This window comes from Danio rerio, chromosome 4 (assembly GCF_052040795.2).
Source record: "Danio rerio strain M-AB ecotype USA chromosome 4, GRCz13ab, whole genome shotgun sequence".
NCBI classification, from domain to species: domain Eukaryota; kingdom Metazoa; phylum Chordata; class Actinopteri; order Cypriniformes; family Danionidae; genus Danio; species Danio rerio.
In genome coordinates this window covers 55180001-55192500 of record NC_141024.2, presented here as the reverse complement: position 1 = coordinate 55192500, position 12500 = coordinate 55180001, and the positions used below count along the sequence as shown (strand labels likewise).

Sequence of the window (12500 nt, the reverse complement as noted above, 5' to 3'; positions counted from 1 at the left end):
TGTGTGTGTGTGCGTGTGAGTGTGTGAGAGAGAGAGAGAAAAAGAAAGAGAGAGATAGAGAGTGTGTGTGTGTGTACGCATGTGTTCACTGCTCTGTGTGTGTATGTGTGTGTGTGAGAGAGAAGAAGTGTGTGTGTGTGTGTGTGTGTGCGTGTCTAATTGTGTAATCGTATGCATGGGTGTGTGTGTTTGAGAGAGTGTGTAAGAGTGTGTGTGTGTAAGAGTGTGTGTGTGTAGTCCTACATTTGCGTGGTCCTGCTGTAATCCTTGTTTTTCCTCCATGATCCAGACTGTAAACACACACAGATTCACATTCAGTCAGTACACAAACATCAGCTTAAAACACACACGTTCGCACACGCACGTATGCGCGCACACACAAACACACGTTCACACACGCACACACACAGATTGTCCTTCAGTCACTACACACATGCATGCACACCCACACACACACACGCATGTATGCGCGCACACACAAACACACGTACGCACACACACACAGAGATTGTCCTTCAGTCACTACACACACGCATGCACACTCTCACACACACACACACACACACACACACACACAGATTGTCCTTCAGTCACTACACACACGCATGCACACTCTCACACACACACACACACACACACACAGACACACACACACACACACACACACAATAAGACATGTGGAGTGTGTGCTGAATGCTGGATTGTGATTGGCTGATGATGTCAGTGCATTAATAACTGCAGTAAAGCAACATGAGTGTGTGTGGAGCTGTCAAATCAGCTTCTGAATGACACAGAGCTTTTAGATCAGATGTGGAAACAGAAAACAGAATGGAAACACAGAAACAGACAGATATAAAGACTGAAGGATTCATTCAATGATCAATTGACAAAAGCGCAGCACAATAATAAAGCAGAATTCAGTGTTAAATGACTTGAAATATGATGGAGATCTTCATCTTCTGTCAAATGCCTCTTCATCATCTCCAAACATTGCTAAGTTGGAGAGCAGTAAATCCAGACCAATCTGCAGTCATATAAATGTTTTTTAAGCTTTTAGAAAAAGTATATTTTCAGTTTTTTTTAATAATTGTTAAATTTTTCATGAATTCTTCCTGCAGTTAAGTGTGTATAAAACACAAACAGACGATTGAGAAAATAGATTAAACCTGTTTGTTGTTTGATATCAGGGTGGTTCTTAAATTTATCTTTGATTTTTAATATATCATATGGTCAGAGATTATTCAGAGGGCTGTCACATTTAAGTAAAAATCACAAAAAACAAACAAATGAAAATGGCTGTCAGGAAAGAGTTAAGAGCATTCAGCGCTACGACATCAGTGCTGCTCCACATACTTGAGTTTGTCCAGTGTGTAGTTTGGATCCTCCAGTTGTTCAGAGAGCAGCTTGACTCCTGAATCTCCTGGATGATTGTAGCTCAGATCCAGCTCTCTCAGGTGTGAGGGGTTTGAAGTCAGAGCTGAAGCCAGAAAACCACAGCCTTCCTCTGTCACCATACAGCCAGACAATCTACAAACACAGCAATAGTCCACATCACACAGTTGGACAATCACACATCTCTTTGTGTTGTGAAGATGCTGACTGCTGTTTCTGCTCATGTCAACAGCAGTGATGAACCAAGACACTTCTTCAGTTTAGATAATAAGACTGTGATGAGACTTTTATATGTTTTCAGGAAAACTGCAAACTGTACAAACATCAGAGCAGGTCAAAACCTCACCAGTGCCCAAAACCCTACAGACCCCACAGGGTTAACTTTGTCTTCATCACTGTTATTTATTTATTTATTTATTTATTTATTTATTTAGACAGGATTGCCAGAACATCTAACAAATTCTTAAATAAACCTTTCCAATAAACAAATGCAAATATAAACAACAATATAATATAAACAAAATATGAGTACAGAATTTATAGACAATTCATCTAAATACTCTTTAAATACAGTCATACAGTTCTGTATATTAGAAAAAGTATTTTACACATTTTTTGTATTTTACTCAGTAATGCTTTTAAATACATTTGTCTATACACACACACACACACACACACACATTTGTACAAATATGAATACAATCACACCCATATAAATCTGCCAACACACTGAGTGGGGAAAGGGGCTTCTATATTTGTTAACCCAATCTGTTTGTAGTTGCTGTTGAGTGGAGAATCATTTACCTCAGTGTCTCCAGTTTACAGTGTTGACTCTTCAGTCCATCAGAGAGCTTCTTCACTCCTGAATCCTGCACGTCATTGTTACTCAGGTCCAGCTCTCTCAGCACACAGTTTGAGGATTGTAGAGCTGAAGATAAACTCTCACAGGACTGAACAGTGAGACTACAGCAATGTAGTCTGTTTAGAGGACAAACACAGTGTTTATGTGGTCATCTGGGACCTCACAGATTAACAATGCGCCCTCATGAAAAGGACACCAGATTTCACCATTATGGTTGTATGTACTAACAGTAGTGTAGCACAATGTACCGATATAATAAAAGCATAGCGATACCCTAGCTCTCAAAACAATACGATTATGAATTTTTTTTAGTATCTGTACTTTTATTTGACAGCTGTAGTTGTGAGTGCTCGTCAATAGGGGGCAGTGTGGGAGCCGTGCGCTGCTTCTACAGCAGGGGTCTCAAACTCATGGCCTGATACTCACAGGACGATCATTTGTAGCCCCACATTAATTTGAAAGTTTAATGTAAGTTTTCTTAGATGAAAAAAACACTTTGACTTACAGAGCTCTTTTGGAGGTTTTGATGACTGCTGATAGTCTGATGAGACACTCGTCTGATCTCTGGAATTTCTGAAGCTCAAACTCCTCCAGCTCCTCCTCTGAGGTCAACAACACAAAGACCAGAGCAGACCACTGGGCAGGTGAAAGGTCAGCAGATGACAGACTTCCTTCTCTAAGGTGGGACTGAATCTCTTTTAGCAGAGTTTGGTCGTTCAGTTCATTCAGACAGTAGAACAGATTGATGGATCTCTCTGCAGACAGATTCCCTTCAAGTTTCTGCTTGATGTAGGCAATTATTTCCTCTTTGCTCTGGTCTCTGTCATCCTGCTGTGTCAACAGGCCTCGTAAGAGTTGTCGATTGGACTGGAGTGACAGACCGAGAAGGAAGCGAAGGTAAAGGTCCAGATGTCCATTCTCACTTTCCAGAGCCTTGTCCACTGCAGTCTTCAGCAAATCAATCATGGACTCATCTCTGTTTTTTTCTGCTTGTGTCTTGTCATTGTCTAGAATCAGATGTTGATAAAGGGCTGCAATGAATTCCTGAATGCTCAAGTGAAGAAAGCAGTACATGGTACCAAGAATGATTCCCGTCTCCTCCTTAAAGATCTGGGTACACATGCCTGAGTACACCGATGCCATATAGACGTCAATGCCACAGTCTTTCAGATCGCTCTCATAGAAGATCACATTGTTTCTTTCCAGCTGCTGGAAGGCCAGTTTCCCCAGTGAAAGGATGAGCTTTGGATCCCAGGAGACATCTGCTGTGTTTTCTCCATCATACTTTCTTCTGCTCTGCTGGATCTGAAAGCGGAGAAAGTGTGTGTACATCTGTGTCAGAGTCTTGGGAGATTCCTGCAGTGTTCCAGCATGAGCCCTGTGTTTCAGTTTCAGTATGTTCTGGAGAACAGTGGCTGAAATCCAGCAGAAGACTGGGATGTGGCACATAATAAAGAGACTCTTTGACTGTTTAATGTGATCAATGATTTCTCTGGCCTGATTCTGATCTGTGAGTCTCTTTCTGAAGTACTCCTCCTTTTGGGCATCATTGAATCCTCGTATCTCTGTCAGCCGGTCGATACAGTCAGCAGGAATCTTACTGGCAGCTGCTGGTCTGCTGGTGATCCAGATGAGAGCAGAAGGAAGCAGATTTCCCTTGATGAGGTTCGTCAGGAGAACATCCAGAGAGACTGCTGAAGATACATCACGACACGTCTCATTACCAGCAAAGTTCAGAGGAAGACGACATTCATCCAATCCATCAAGTATGAACAGGACTTTGAGTCGTGTGCTTCTTGTAAGGTTCAGTCCTTTAGTCTCTGGGAAAAACTGAGTTATGAGGTCTTTTAAACTTTGTCTTTCTTTCTCCTTTAAGTTCATCTCTCTGAATGGAAGAGGAAATATGAAGCTGATGTCTTGATTTTCTTTCCCTTCAGCCCAATCCAGAACAAACTTTTGCACAGAGACTGATTTCCCAATGCCAGCAACTCCTTTTGTCAGGACAGTTCTGATCTGCTTGTCTTGTTCAGCTGCTTCAAACAAATGTTTGCATTCAACCTGTATCTCTAGTGACTGATGACGTCTGGAAGCAGCTTCAATCTGTCTGATCTCATGTTCAGTGTTGACCTGTTCACACGCACCCTGAGTGATGTAGAGATCTGTGTAAATGGTATTCAGAAGTGTGGAGTCTCCTTGCTGAACAATTCCTTCAAACACACTTTGATATTTCTTCTTCAGGCTACATTTAAACTCATTAATGAAGAACAGCTCATCTAAACACAGGAGCAAAGAAACAGGGAGGTTTAGTCTTGACTTTTCCAGCTATATTAGTAAGTGTCAGTCTGACTGATGGCCATGAGTCTCTTACCCTGGAGAGTATCAGCAGCTTGATCTTGCTTCATCTCTCTCAGGAAGAAGAGTGTGAGATCAAGAGCTGCTTCTGTGATAATGCTTCTGTTCTCATTAAACTCCTTTATAAACTCTTGTCTGTTTTTGTGTTGTAAGATTTTTCTAAAGTTTTTCAGTTGATTCTTCAGAAATCTGATCATTTTGCTCTCAAGATTCTATGATTGAAGAAAAGAGAAGAACAATATTTAAATAAAACATATATTAACATACAGTTGTATGTCCACAAACTACTTAATAAAGAAAAAAATACATTATAATATGAGTCTGTTTTCACGCTTGATTCTGATTGGCTGATAAACTTTGTAAGGTGTTGTTATTTTCAGATAAACACACAGCTAAAGCAGATTTGGCAGGTTTTGAGCACATGACAGTTCCATATCTCTACACTGAATGATTCCAGTTATTTCACAGTCAAACATCACTTCAAAACACACAGAAAGCTTTTGATTTGTGAGAAACTAGATTCACACTGGAAAAGTTTGAGGACAAGAACCTGACAAATGTCTGGAACACAGCATGGCGGCTTTAGCTGTGGGAACATCAGCATCCCAGCAAACAGATTTCAATTATTACATTAAAATTTAAAATAAGTCTAATAGATGTTAAACAACAGCCCAAAACTAGACTAGTCTCTAGACAACTAGACAATCTCATGGACAACAAGCAATCCGGCTTTAAGAAAGGCCACTCAATTGAGACTGCCCTGCTCTCGGTCATGGAGGATCTCAGACTGGCTAAAGCAGACTCTAAATCATCAGTCCTCATCTTGCTGGACTTGTCAGCTGCTTTTGACACTGTCAACCACCAGATCCTGCTATCTACGCTCGAGTCACTGGGCACTGTTATACAATGGTTCAGATCTTACCTCTCTGACAGGTCATTCAGGGTGTCTTGGAGGGGAGAAGTGTCCAACCTACAGCATCTAAACACTAAGGTACCTCAAGGCTCTGTTCTTGGGCCACTTCTCTTCTCCATCTACACGTCATCTCTAGGATCAGTCATCCAGAGACATGGATTCTCCTACCACTGCTATGCTGATGATACCCAGCTATACCTCTCTTTTCATCCTGATGATCCCTCGGTTCCAGCCTCCCATCTCAGCCTGCCTGTTGGACATTTCACACTGGATGAATGTCGGGGTTTTTTGTGACTTCTCTGTCTCCCTCTTGTGTATTATTATTTGTATGCAGTTTCACCTGTTATCAATTTGCTTGTTTCCCCATCCCCATTCCTCTCACCTGTTCTCCCTGATTATTGTAGCTATTTAGTCTCCCCTTCTCCCTCGTTTTGTGCTTGTTAATTTATTCTGTGTTCTAAGAGCTACGTGTGCAACTGGTTCTCTCTGTTCAAGATATCTACACATTTACTATCCGTCTCGTCTAGTCCTGCGTTGTTTATTCTACCACTTATCATCCGTTCACCTGTGCTCTGGTTCACCTCTGCTCTGCCCACAGTCCACGATCGGGTGAGGTCTCATCTTCTCGGCTCCCTGAGGTCTGTCGCTAATTTTCTACTGCTAACCCAAGAGGGTCTTTTGAGTTTGATCAGTCCTACAACGCCCAGAGGAGGGTCGATTTCAGACTGCCTGTGTTATTTTGGAGTGACTGTTTTCTTACTGCCCAGGAGTTCAGAATTGTTGATTTAGTTCTGTTCAATAAATCCTTTGAACTTCTCCCTTGCGCTTGGGTCTCCATATTTCCTGACAGAATTAACAAGCCAACCATGGACCCAGCGAGGGAGTCTCCAATCCGCTCTGCGGTCGAACATCAAGGAGCGATGTTGGGCAGACACGCCGAAGAGCTCAGCGCTGCAAGACACGCTGTTGAGAGCCTGGCCCCGCAAGTAGCGGACCTATCCAGTCAAATTCACACGCTACGTCACAACCCGGGATCCCCACAGCCGGCCCGCCTTTCCTCGGAGCCGAGGGTCAATAATCCATCCACTTACGCGAGTGAGCCAACACAGTGTCGTGCTTTTCTAACCCAATGTGAGGTTGTGTTTACCCTGCAGCCCTATACGTATGCTGAAGATTGAGCCCGTGTCGCATACGTCATCTCTCTCCTGTCGGGCAGAGCGAGGAAATGGGGAACCTCTTTGTGGGAAGCCGAGTCGGAGATTTGTACTCACTTTGACGCCTTTAAAGAAGAGATGCTTAAGGTCTTCGATCGTTCGGTTCATGGTCCGGAAGCATCACATCTTCTATCCACTCTTCGCCAGGGTCACTGCCCCGTAACCGATTATGCGATTGAGTTTTGCACCCTCTCCACTACTTGCGGGTGGAACGAAGCCGCCTTTTCTGCTCGCTTCCTGGATGGGTTGAGCTCTCTGTTAAAGGATGAACTCTACGCTCACGATCTTCCCGCCGACCTGGACTCTCTGATTGAGCTCTCCATCCGGATGGACAAGCGCCTGGCGATGCGTAGACGCGCTCACTCTCCACACACTGACGTCAGAGGGGTTTCCCCAGCGCAGGACTCCAAACCTCTCGAGAGGCGTGCTTCCTCCTCAGTTCCCATGGAGGTGGGAGGGGTTCACCTGTCTCCCTCCGATAGACAACGGCGCATTCATCTGGGTTTGTGCCTCTACTGCCGAGTTTCTGGGCATCGTTTCTCCATGTGCCCAGTAAAAGCCAACGCTCGCCAGTGAGTCGCTTTCTTTTCGCATCGTCTCACTCCGGCTGAGCTCTACTATGATGTCGGTAATCGCGAACTTCTCGCCATCCGTCTCGCGCTCGGAGAATGGCGTCACTGGCTTATTGCACTTGACTTCATAACGGGTCTCCCCCCGTCAAAAGGCAATACTGTTATTCTCACTGTCGTTGATTGCTAAAGCGGCTCACTTTATCCCGTTGCCCAAACTCCCTTCCACCCGTGAAACAGTGCAAGTTATTATTAACAACGTGTTCAGAATTCACGGGTTACCTGTTGATGTTCTATTCGAACGCGGTTCGCAATTCACATCACAATTCTAGAGAGAGTTTTGCAGACATATTGGGGCCTCTGTTGGTCTATCTTTAGGGTATCATTCCCAGACTAATGGCCAGACCGAAAGAGCTAATCACCGAATACCGAATACTTCGTTGTCTTGCCGCTCGTAACCCCTCTTCGTGGTGTGAACAATTGCCGTGGGCTGAGTACGCGCATAATTCGCTACCGTCCTCGTCTACCGGTTTATCACCATTTTCTTGTTGTCTCTGTTATCAACCACCTCTTTTCCCTACTCAGGAAATAGAGACCGCTTTTCCTTCGGTTTAAGCGTTTATACAACGCTGTAGGCACACTTGGGAGAGTACGGTGTCCGCGCTCCGCCGCTCCGGTGAACATATTCGACGCTCTGCCAATCGCCGCCGCACTCGTGCCCCTCATTACGTCTGTGGGCAAAAGGTTTGGCTTTCCACTCGTAATCTTCCCCTTAAAGCCCCGTGACATAAATTGGTACCTCGCTTTATTGGTCCGTTCACTATCGATAAGACCATAATTCCAGCAGCTATCCGTCTTAAACTACCATCCTATTTGCAACGCATCCACCCGGTTTTTCATGTATCCTGTATCAAACCCATTTTCCACTCTTCCTATAGTTCCCCTCCCTCCCCCTCTCCCCCCATTGTTGTCGATAGTCCCCCTATCTACAAGGTACGGAGGTTGCTTGATGTAAGGCGCCGGGGTCGTGGTCAGCAGTTTCTGGTCGAATGGGAGGGATATGGTCCTGAGGAGAGAAGCTGGATACCGTCTCGGGACATCCTTGACTGCTCGCTCATCGATGACTTCCTTCGCTCTCGCCAGTCTTTCTCCTCTGGTGCGCCAGGAGGCGCTTCTTGAGAGGGGGGAATACTGTCAGGGTTTTTTGTGACTTCTCTGTCTCCCTCTTGTGTATTATTATTTATATGCAGTTTCACCTGTTATCAATTTGCTTGTTTCCCCGTCCCCATTCCTCTCACCTGTTCTCCCTGATTATTGTAGCTATTTAGTCTCCCCTTCTCCCTCGTTCTGTGCTTGTTAATTTATTCTGTGTTCTAAGAGCTACGTGTGCAACTGGTTCTCTCTGTTCAAGATATCTACACATTTACTATCCGTCTCGTCTAGTCCTGCGCTGTTTATTCTACCACTTATCATCCGTTCACCTGTGCTCTGGCTCACCTCTGCTCTGCCCACAGTCCACGATCAGGTGAGGTCTCATCTTCTCGGCTCCCTGAGGTCTGTCCCTAATTTTCTACTGCTAACCCAAGAGGGTCTTTTGAGTTTGATCAGTCCTACAACGCCCAGAGGAGGGTCGATTTCAGACTGCCTGTGTTATTTTGGAGTGACTGTTTTCTTACTACCCAGGAGTTCAGAATTGTTGATTTATTTCTTTTCAATAAATCCTTTGAACTTCTCCCTTGCGCTTGGGTCTCCATATTTCCTGACAATGAAAGATCATCATCTTCAGCTGAACCTCGCAAAAACGGAAATGCTTGTAGTTTCTGCCAACTCGACTCTACACCATAACTTTTCAATCCAGATGGATGGGGCAACCATTACTGCATCCAAAATGGTGAAAAGCCTTGGAGTAACGATTGATGACCAACTAAACTTCTCTGACCACGTTTCTAGAAGTGCTTGATTGTGCAGATTCGCACTCTATAACATCAGAAAGATCCGACCCTTCTTATCTGAACATGCAGCTCAACTCCTTGTTCAAGCTCTTGTTCTCTCCAGACTGGATTACTGCAACTCTCTACTAGCTGGGCTTCCAGCTAACTCTATCAAGCCTCTTCAGCTGCTCCAGAACGCAGCAGCATGAGTGGTCTTCAATGAACCTAAACGAGTACATGTCACTCCGCGACTCATCCGTTTGCACTGGCTGCCAGTTGCTGCTCGCATCAAATTCAAAGCTCTGATGTTTGCCTACAAAGTGTCTTCTGGCTTTGCTCCTTCTTATCTGCTCTCACTTGTGCAGATCTATGTGCCCTCCAGAAACTTGCGTTCTGTGAATGAACGTCGCCTCTTGGTTCCATCCCAAAGAGGGAAGAAATCACTTTCGCTCACGCTCACGCTCAATCTGCCCAGTTGGTGGAATGAACTTCCTAACTGCATCAGAACAGCCCCCCCCCCAAAAAAGTACTAATACTACTAATACTTTCCTTCTTAGACTTTACAGACCTGAAACTTGCCTACAGCACTTATTCATTGTTGCTCTTATAGTTGTGTAAATTGCTTCCTTGTCCTCATTTGTAAGTCGCTTTGGATAAAAGCGTCTGCTAAATGACTAAATGTAAATGTAGTCATCAGATATGCAGCAGTGTGAATCTGTCTAATCTGTGTATTTGATGACTAGTCTAGTTCTGGACTATAGTAAGATGTTTATTAGATTCTTAGGTTTATCAGCTTAAATTTAGCTTTTTTTGGTCTGGCTATCATTGTTCAGACATCTATTAAAAATTGCAGAATAATCCACTCTGGTCTGTTGAATTATTAGAAAATAATACACGATAAATGTGTAATGGCGACTTTACGTGCATCACAGGAGTGAACAATTTTTGAGTAATTCAATGAACTGCAGTCAATTATTCCTCACTTGACAAATACTTCTTAATTCTTAACATCTTTTTTTACGTCAGAAATAACCATTACAAATGAAATGTGTTGCAGAAGCAGGATCTTTTCCAGTGAACATTTTCTGTGTTATATTTAAAATTAAAATATGAATCTAAATGAGTTTTTCCTACCTGGAAGATCCACTGGAGATTGTCTGAATAAGAAACTAAATCTGCCTCTAGGTGTCTGTAAATGAGTCAAAGTCATTGAGTCATTCACAAAACTGATTCATTCAGAAATAATTATCTTTACTGAATTGTTGGTTCACAATAATATGCCTGAAACAATCCATGTGTGATCAATAATGTAAAACACTAAATACCTTTTGACTGATGATGGTGTTTTCTCTCTGAGGTCTGGAGGTAAACCACCTTTAGAGCAGTCACTCTTCAGAGACACAGAGCTGGACACACGAGATCCTGATCTCACACTGAACACACAAACACACCAGGGGAATAAACTGCAGGACAAACTTCAGTCTCCTTTACAAGAGTTTATCAGACAAATATGAGTTTGTTCAGTTTAATTCAGCACAAACTAATAGTTGACTGAAGGTCTGTCTGTTGTCATGTTGAAATAATGGTGTAAAAACAGAGTCAATACCTGTGTTTCTCTGAGAGAGAGTCCTTTACTCGCTCCTCTGCCATACTGCAGCTAAAACACCAATGCAGACATTAGCAGAGCTTTGAGGAAACAATCATATATATATATATATATATATATATATATATATATATATATATATATATATATATATATATATATATATATATATAGTCCTTAACATGAATGCAGTTGGTTTAACCCTGATCTGACATCTCAGCTGTTTCACATTTGATTTAAGGAAAATGCATGTTATATAGAGTTTATCAAGAGAAGTTCAGGTTCAGCCAATTGTTGATTTAGTGAGTAATAAAATGTCTCTCTACTAAAGAGGCTATTTGGTTAATGAGTTACTCTGACGGTCAAAGGTTAAATGCAGTGTTGTTTAATGATCGTCAGCTTGTTGTTTTTCAGCAGCTTTTCTTCCTGTTCAACTGAAGGTCATGACTCTGAATGTTTAGAGTTATATTTAATGCTGAATTATTGGACACTATTGAGTCAGTCTGATATAGAAGAGAACAAACACTTTAAAGGGATTAAAAATAAAGCTTTTAGACAGTGTTTAAATGAGCGTGTTTGACTCAGTGTTTAATCTGTGTTTGAGGATTTAGGTTTAGGTTTAGGTTTAACTTTATTTGTCCCCGAGAGGAAATTTGTCTTGGGCATAAAAGGTGCTACAACATTGTCTAAACAGACAGTAAAAATAAATAAAACAAAACAATTAAGAACAAACAGTTAAGAACATACATTGTTTACAGAGTAAGACCGTATATAAATATAAATATATAAAACACAGAACCCAGTCAAGTGTTAGCGTACTGCAGGAGCAGTGTTATTGGAAGAGTTCAACAGTTTTATGGAGGTAGGAACAAACGAAAGCTTCAGTCTATTAGTTTTACACATTGGCATTCTCAGTCTTTTTCCTGATGGTAACAGCTGATATTCACTGAAAAGTGGATGTTTAGAATCAGTGCTAATATGTATTGCTCTTTTTATAGCCGCCTGTTCGTATAGAGTCTGGACGGGCTCATTTGATCTTCAGGATCAGACATTTAAATCACACTCACACATATAAAACCCCTTCATCATCTCCACAAATCAGCGTAATGTAGAAGTGTTAAACTCACATACAGAAGTACAGACGCTCTTGTGCAGCAGGAACACAATCTGAGCTCTTTCACTCTTTCACTTCACTAAAACACACCTGTGTGATCTACAGGTATATCCTGCAATATTACTGGCTCCACAGAGTGACACTGACATGAATATTCATGAGACTCTCCTGACTGTGGGCGTGTCCTGAAGACAAAACACAAACCACTGGAGCTGAAGATATCTGTGCAGCTTCTCTGAGCACGAGTGTGTTGAAGGAAGATTTAGAGAAGGTATTTAAGATGAAATCTGAGAGGTCACTGAAGAATATTTACAGTAATGTTGAACCTATAAATTAAGATTAGAGTTTTATATATAAATGAGTACACCTCATACAGATCTCTCTGCTATATTATTATTATTTTCTATAGGATGCTGTTCAATAATATTCAAAAAGTGTGTTTATACAATAGATTAGTCAGTACCAAAGGCAAAACTGAACTAACTGAACAAAATAACTGAAGATCCCAGTGAAGAGAAACAGCACACACAAATGAATAATGTTTAAC

General features: G+C 42.3%; 1 protein-coding gene across 2 annotated transcripts in view; it reads right to left on the bottom strand.

The window, feature by feature from the left end:
* The window catches only part of LOC565296 (NACHT, LRR and PYD domains-containing protein 3-like), an 18521-nt gene extending 6474 nt beyond the window's left edge, over positions 1-12047 (bottom strand). Inside the window, exons 1-9 of one of the 2 annotated variants that reach the window (XM_087247214.1) lie at positions 11971-12047; positions 10840-10890; positions 10559-10666; positions 10368-10422; positions 4623-4818; positions 2760-4527; positions 2197-2370; positions 1354-1527; positions 244-290 (exon numbers count right to left, since the gene is read on the bottom strand). In XM_087247214.1, coding sequence (XP_087103340.1) covers positions 244-290; positions 1354-1527; positions 2197-2370; positions 2760-4527; positions 4623-4818; positions 10368-10422; positions 10559-10666; positions 10840-10883 — 2566 coding nt within the window. In that variant the 5' untranslated portion in view covers positions 10884-10890; positions 11971-12047. Of the gene's footprint in view, positions 1-243; positions 291-1353; positions 1528-2196; positions 2371-2759; positions 4528-4622; positions 4819-10367; positions 10423-10558; positions 10667-10839; positions 10891-11966 lie in introns of both variants that reach the window. The other variant, NM_001444613.1, reaches the window with a different exon arrangement.
* Positions 12048-12500: the final 453 nt, after the last annotated feature.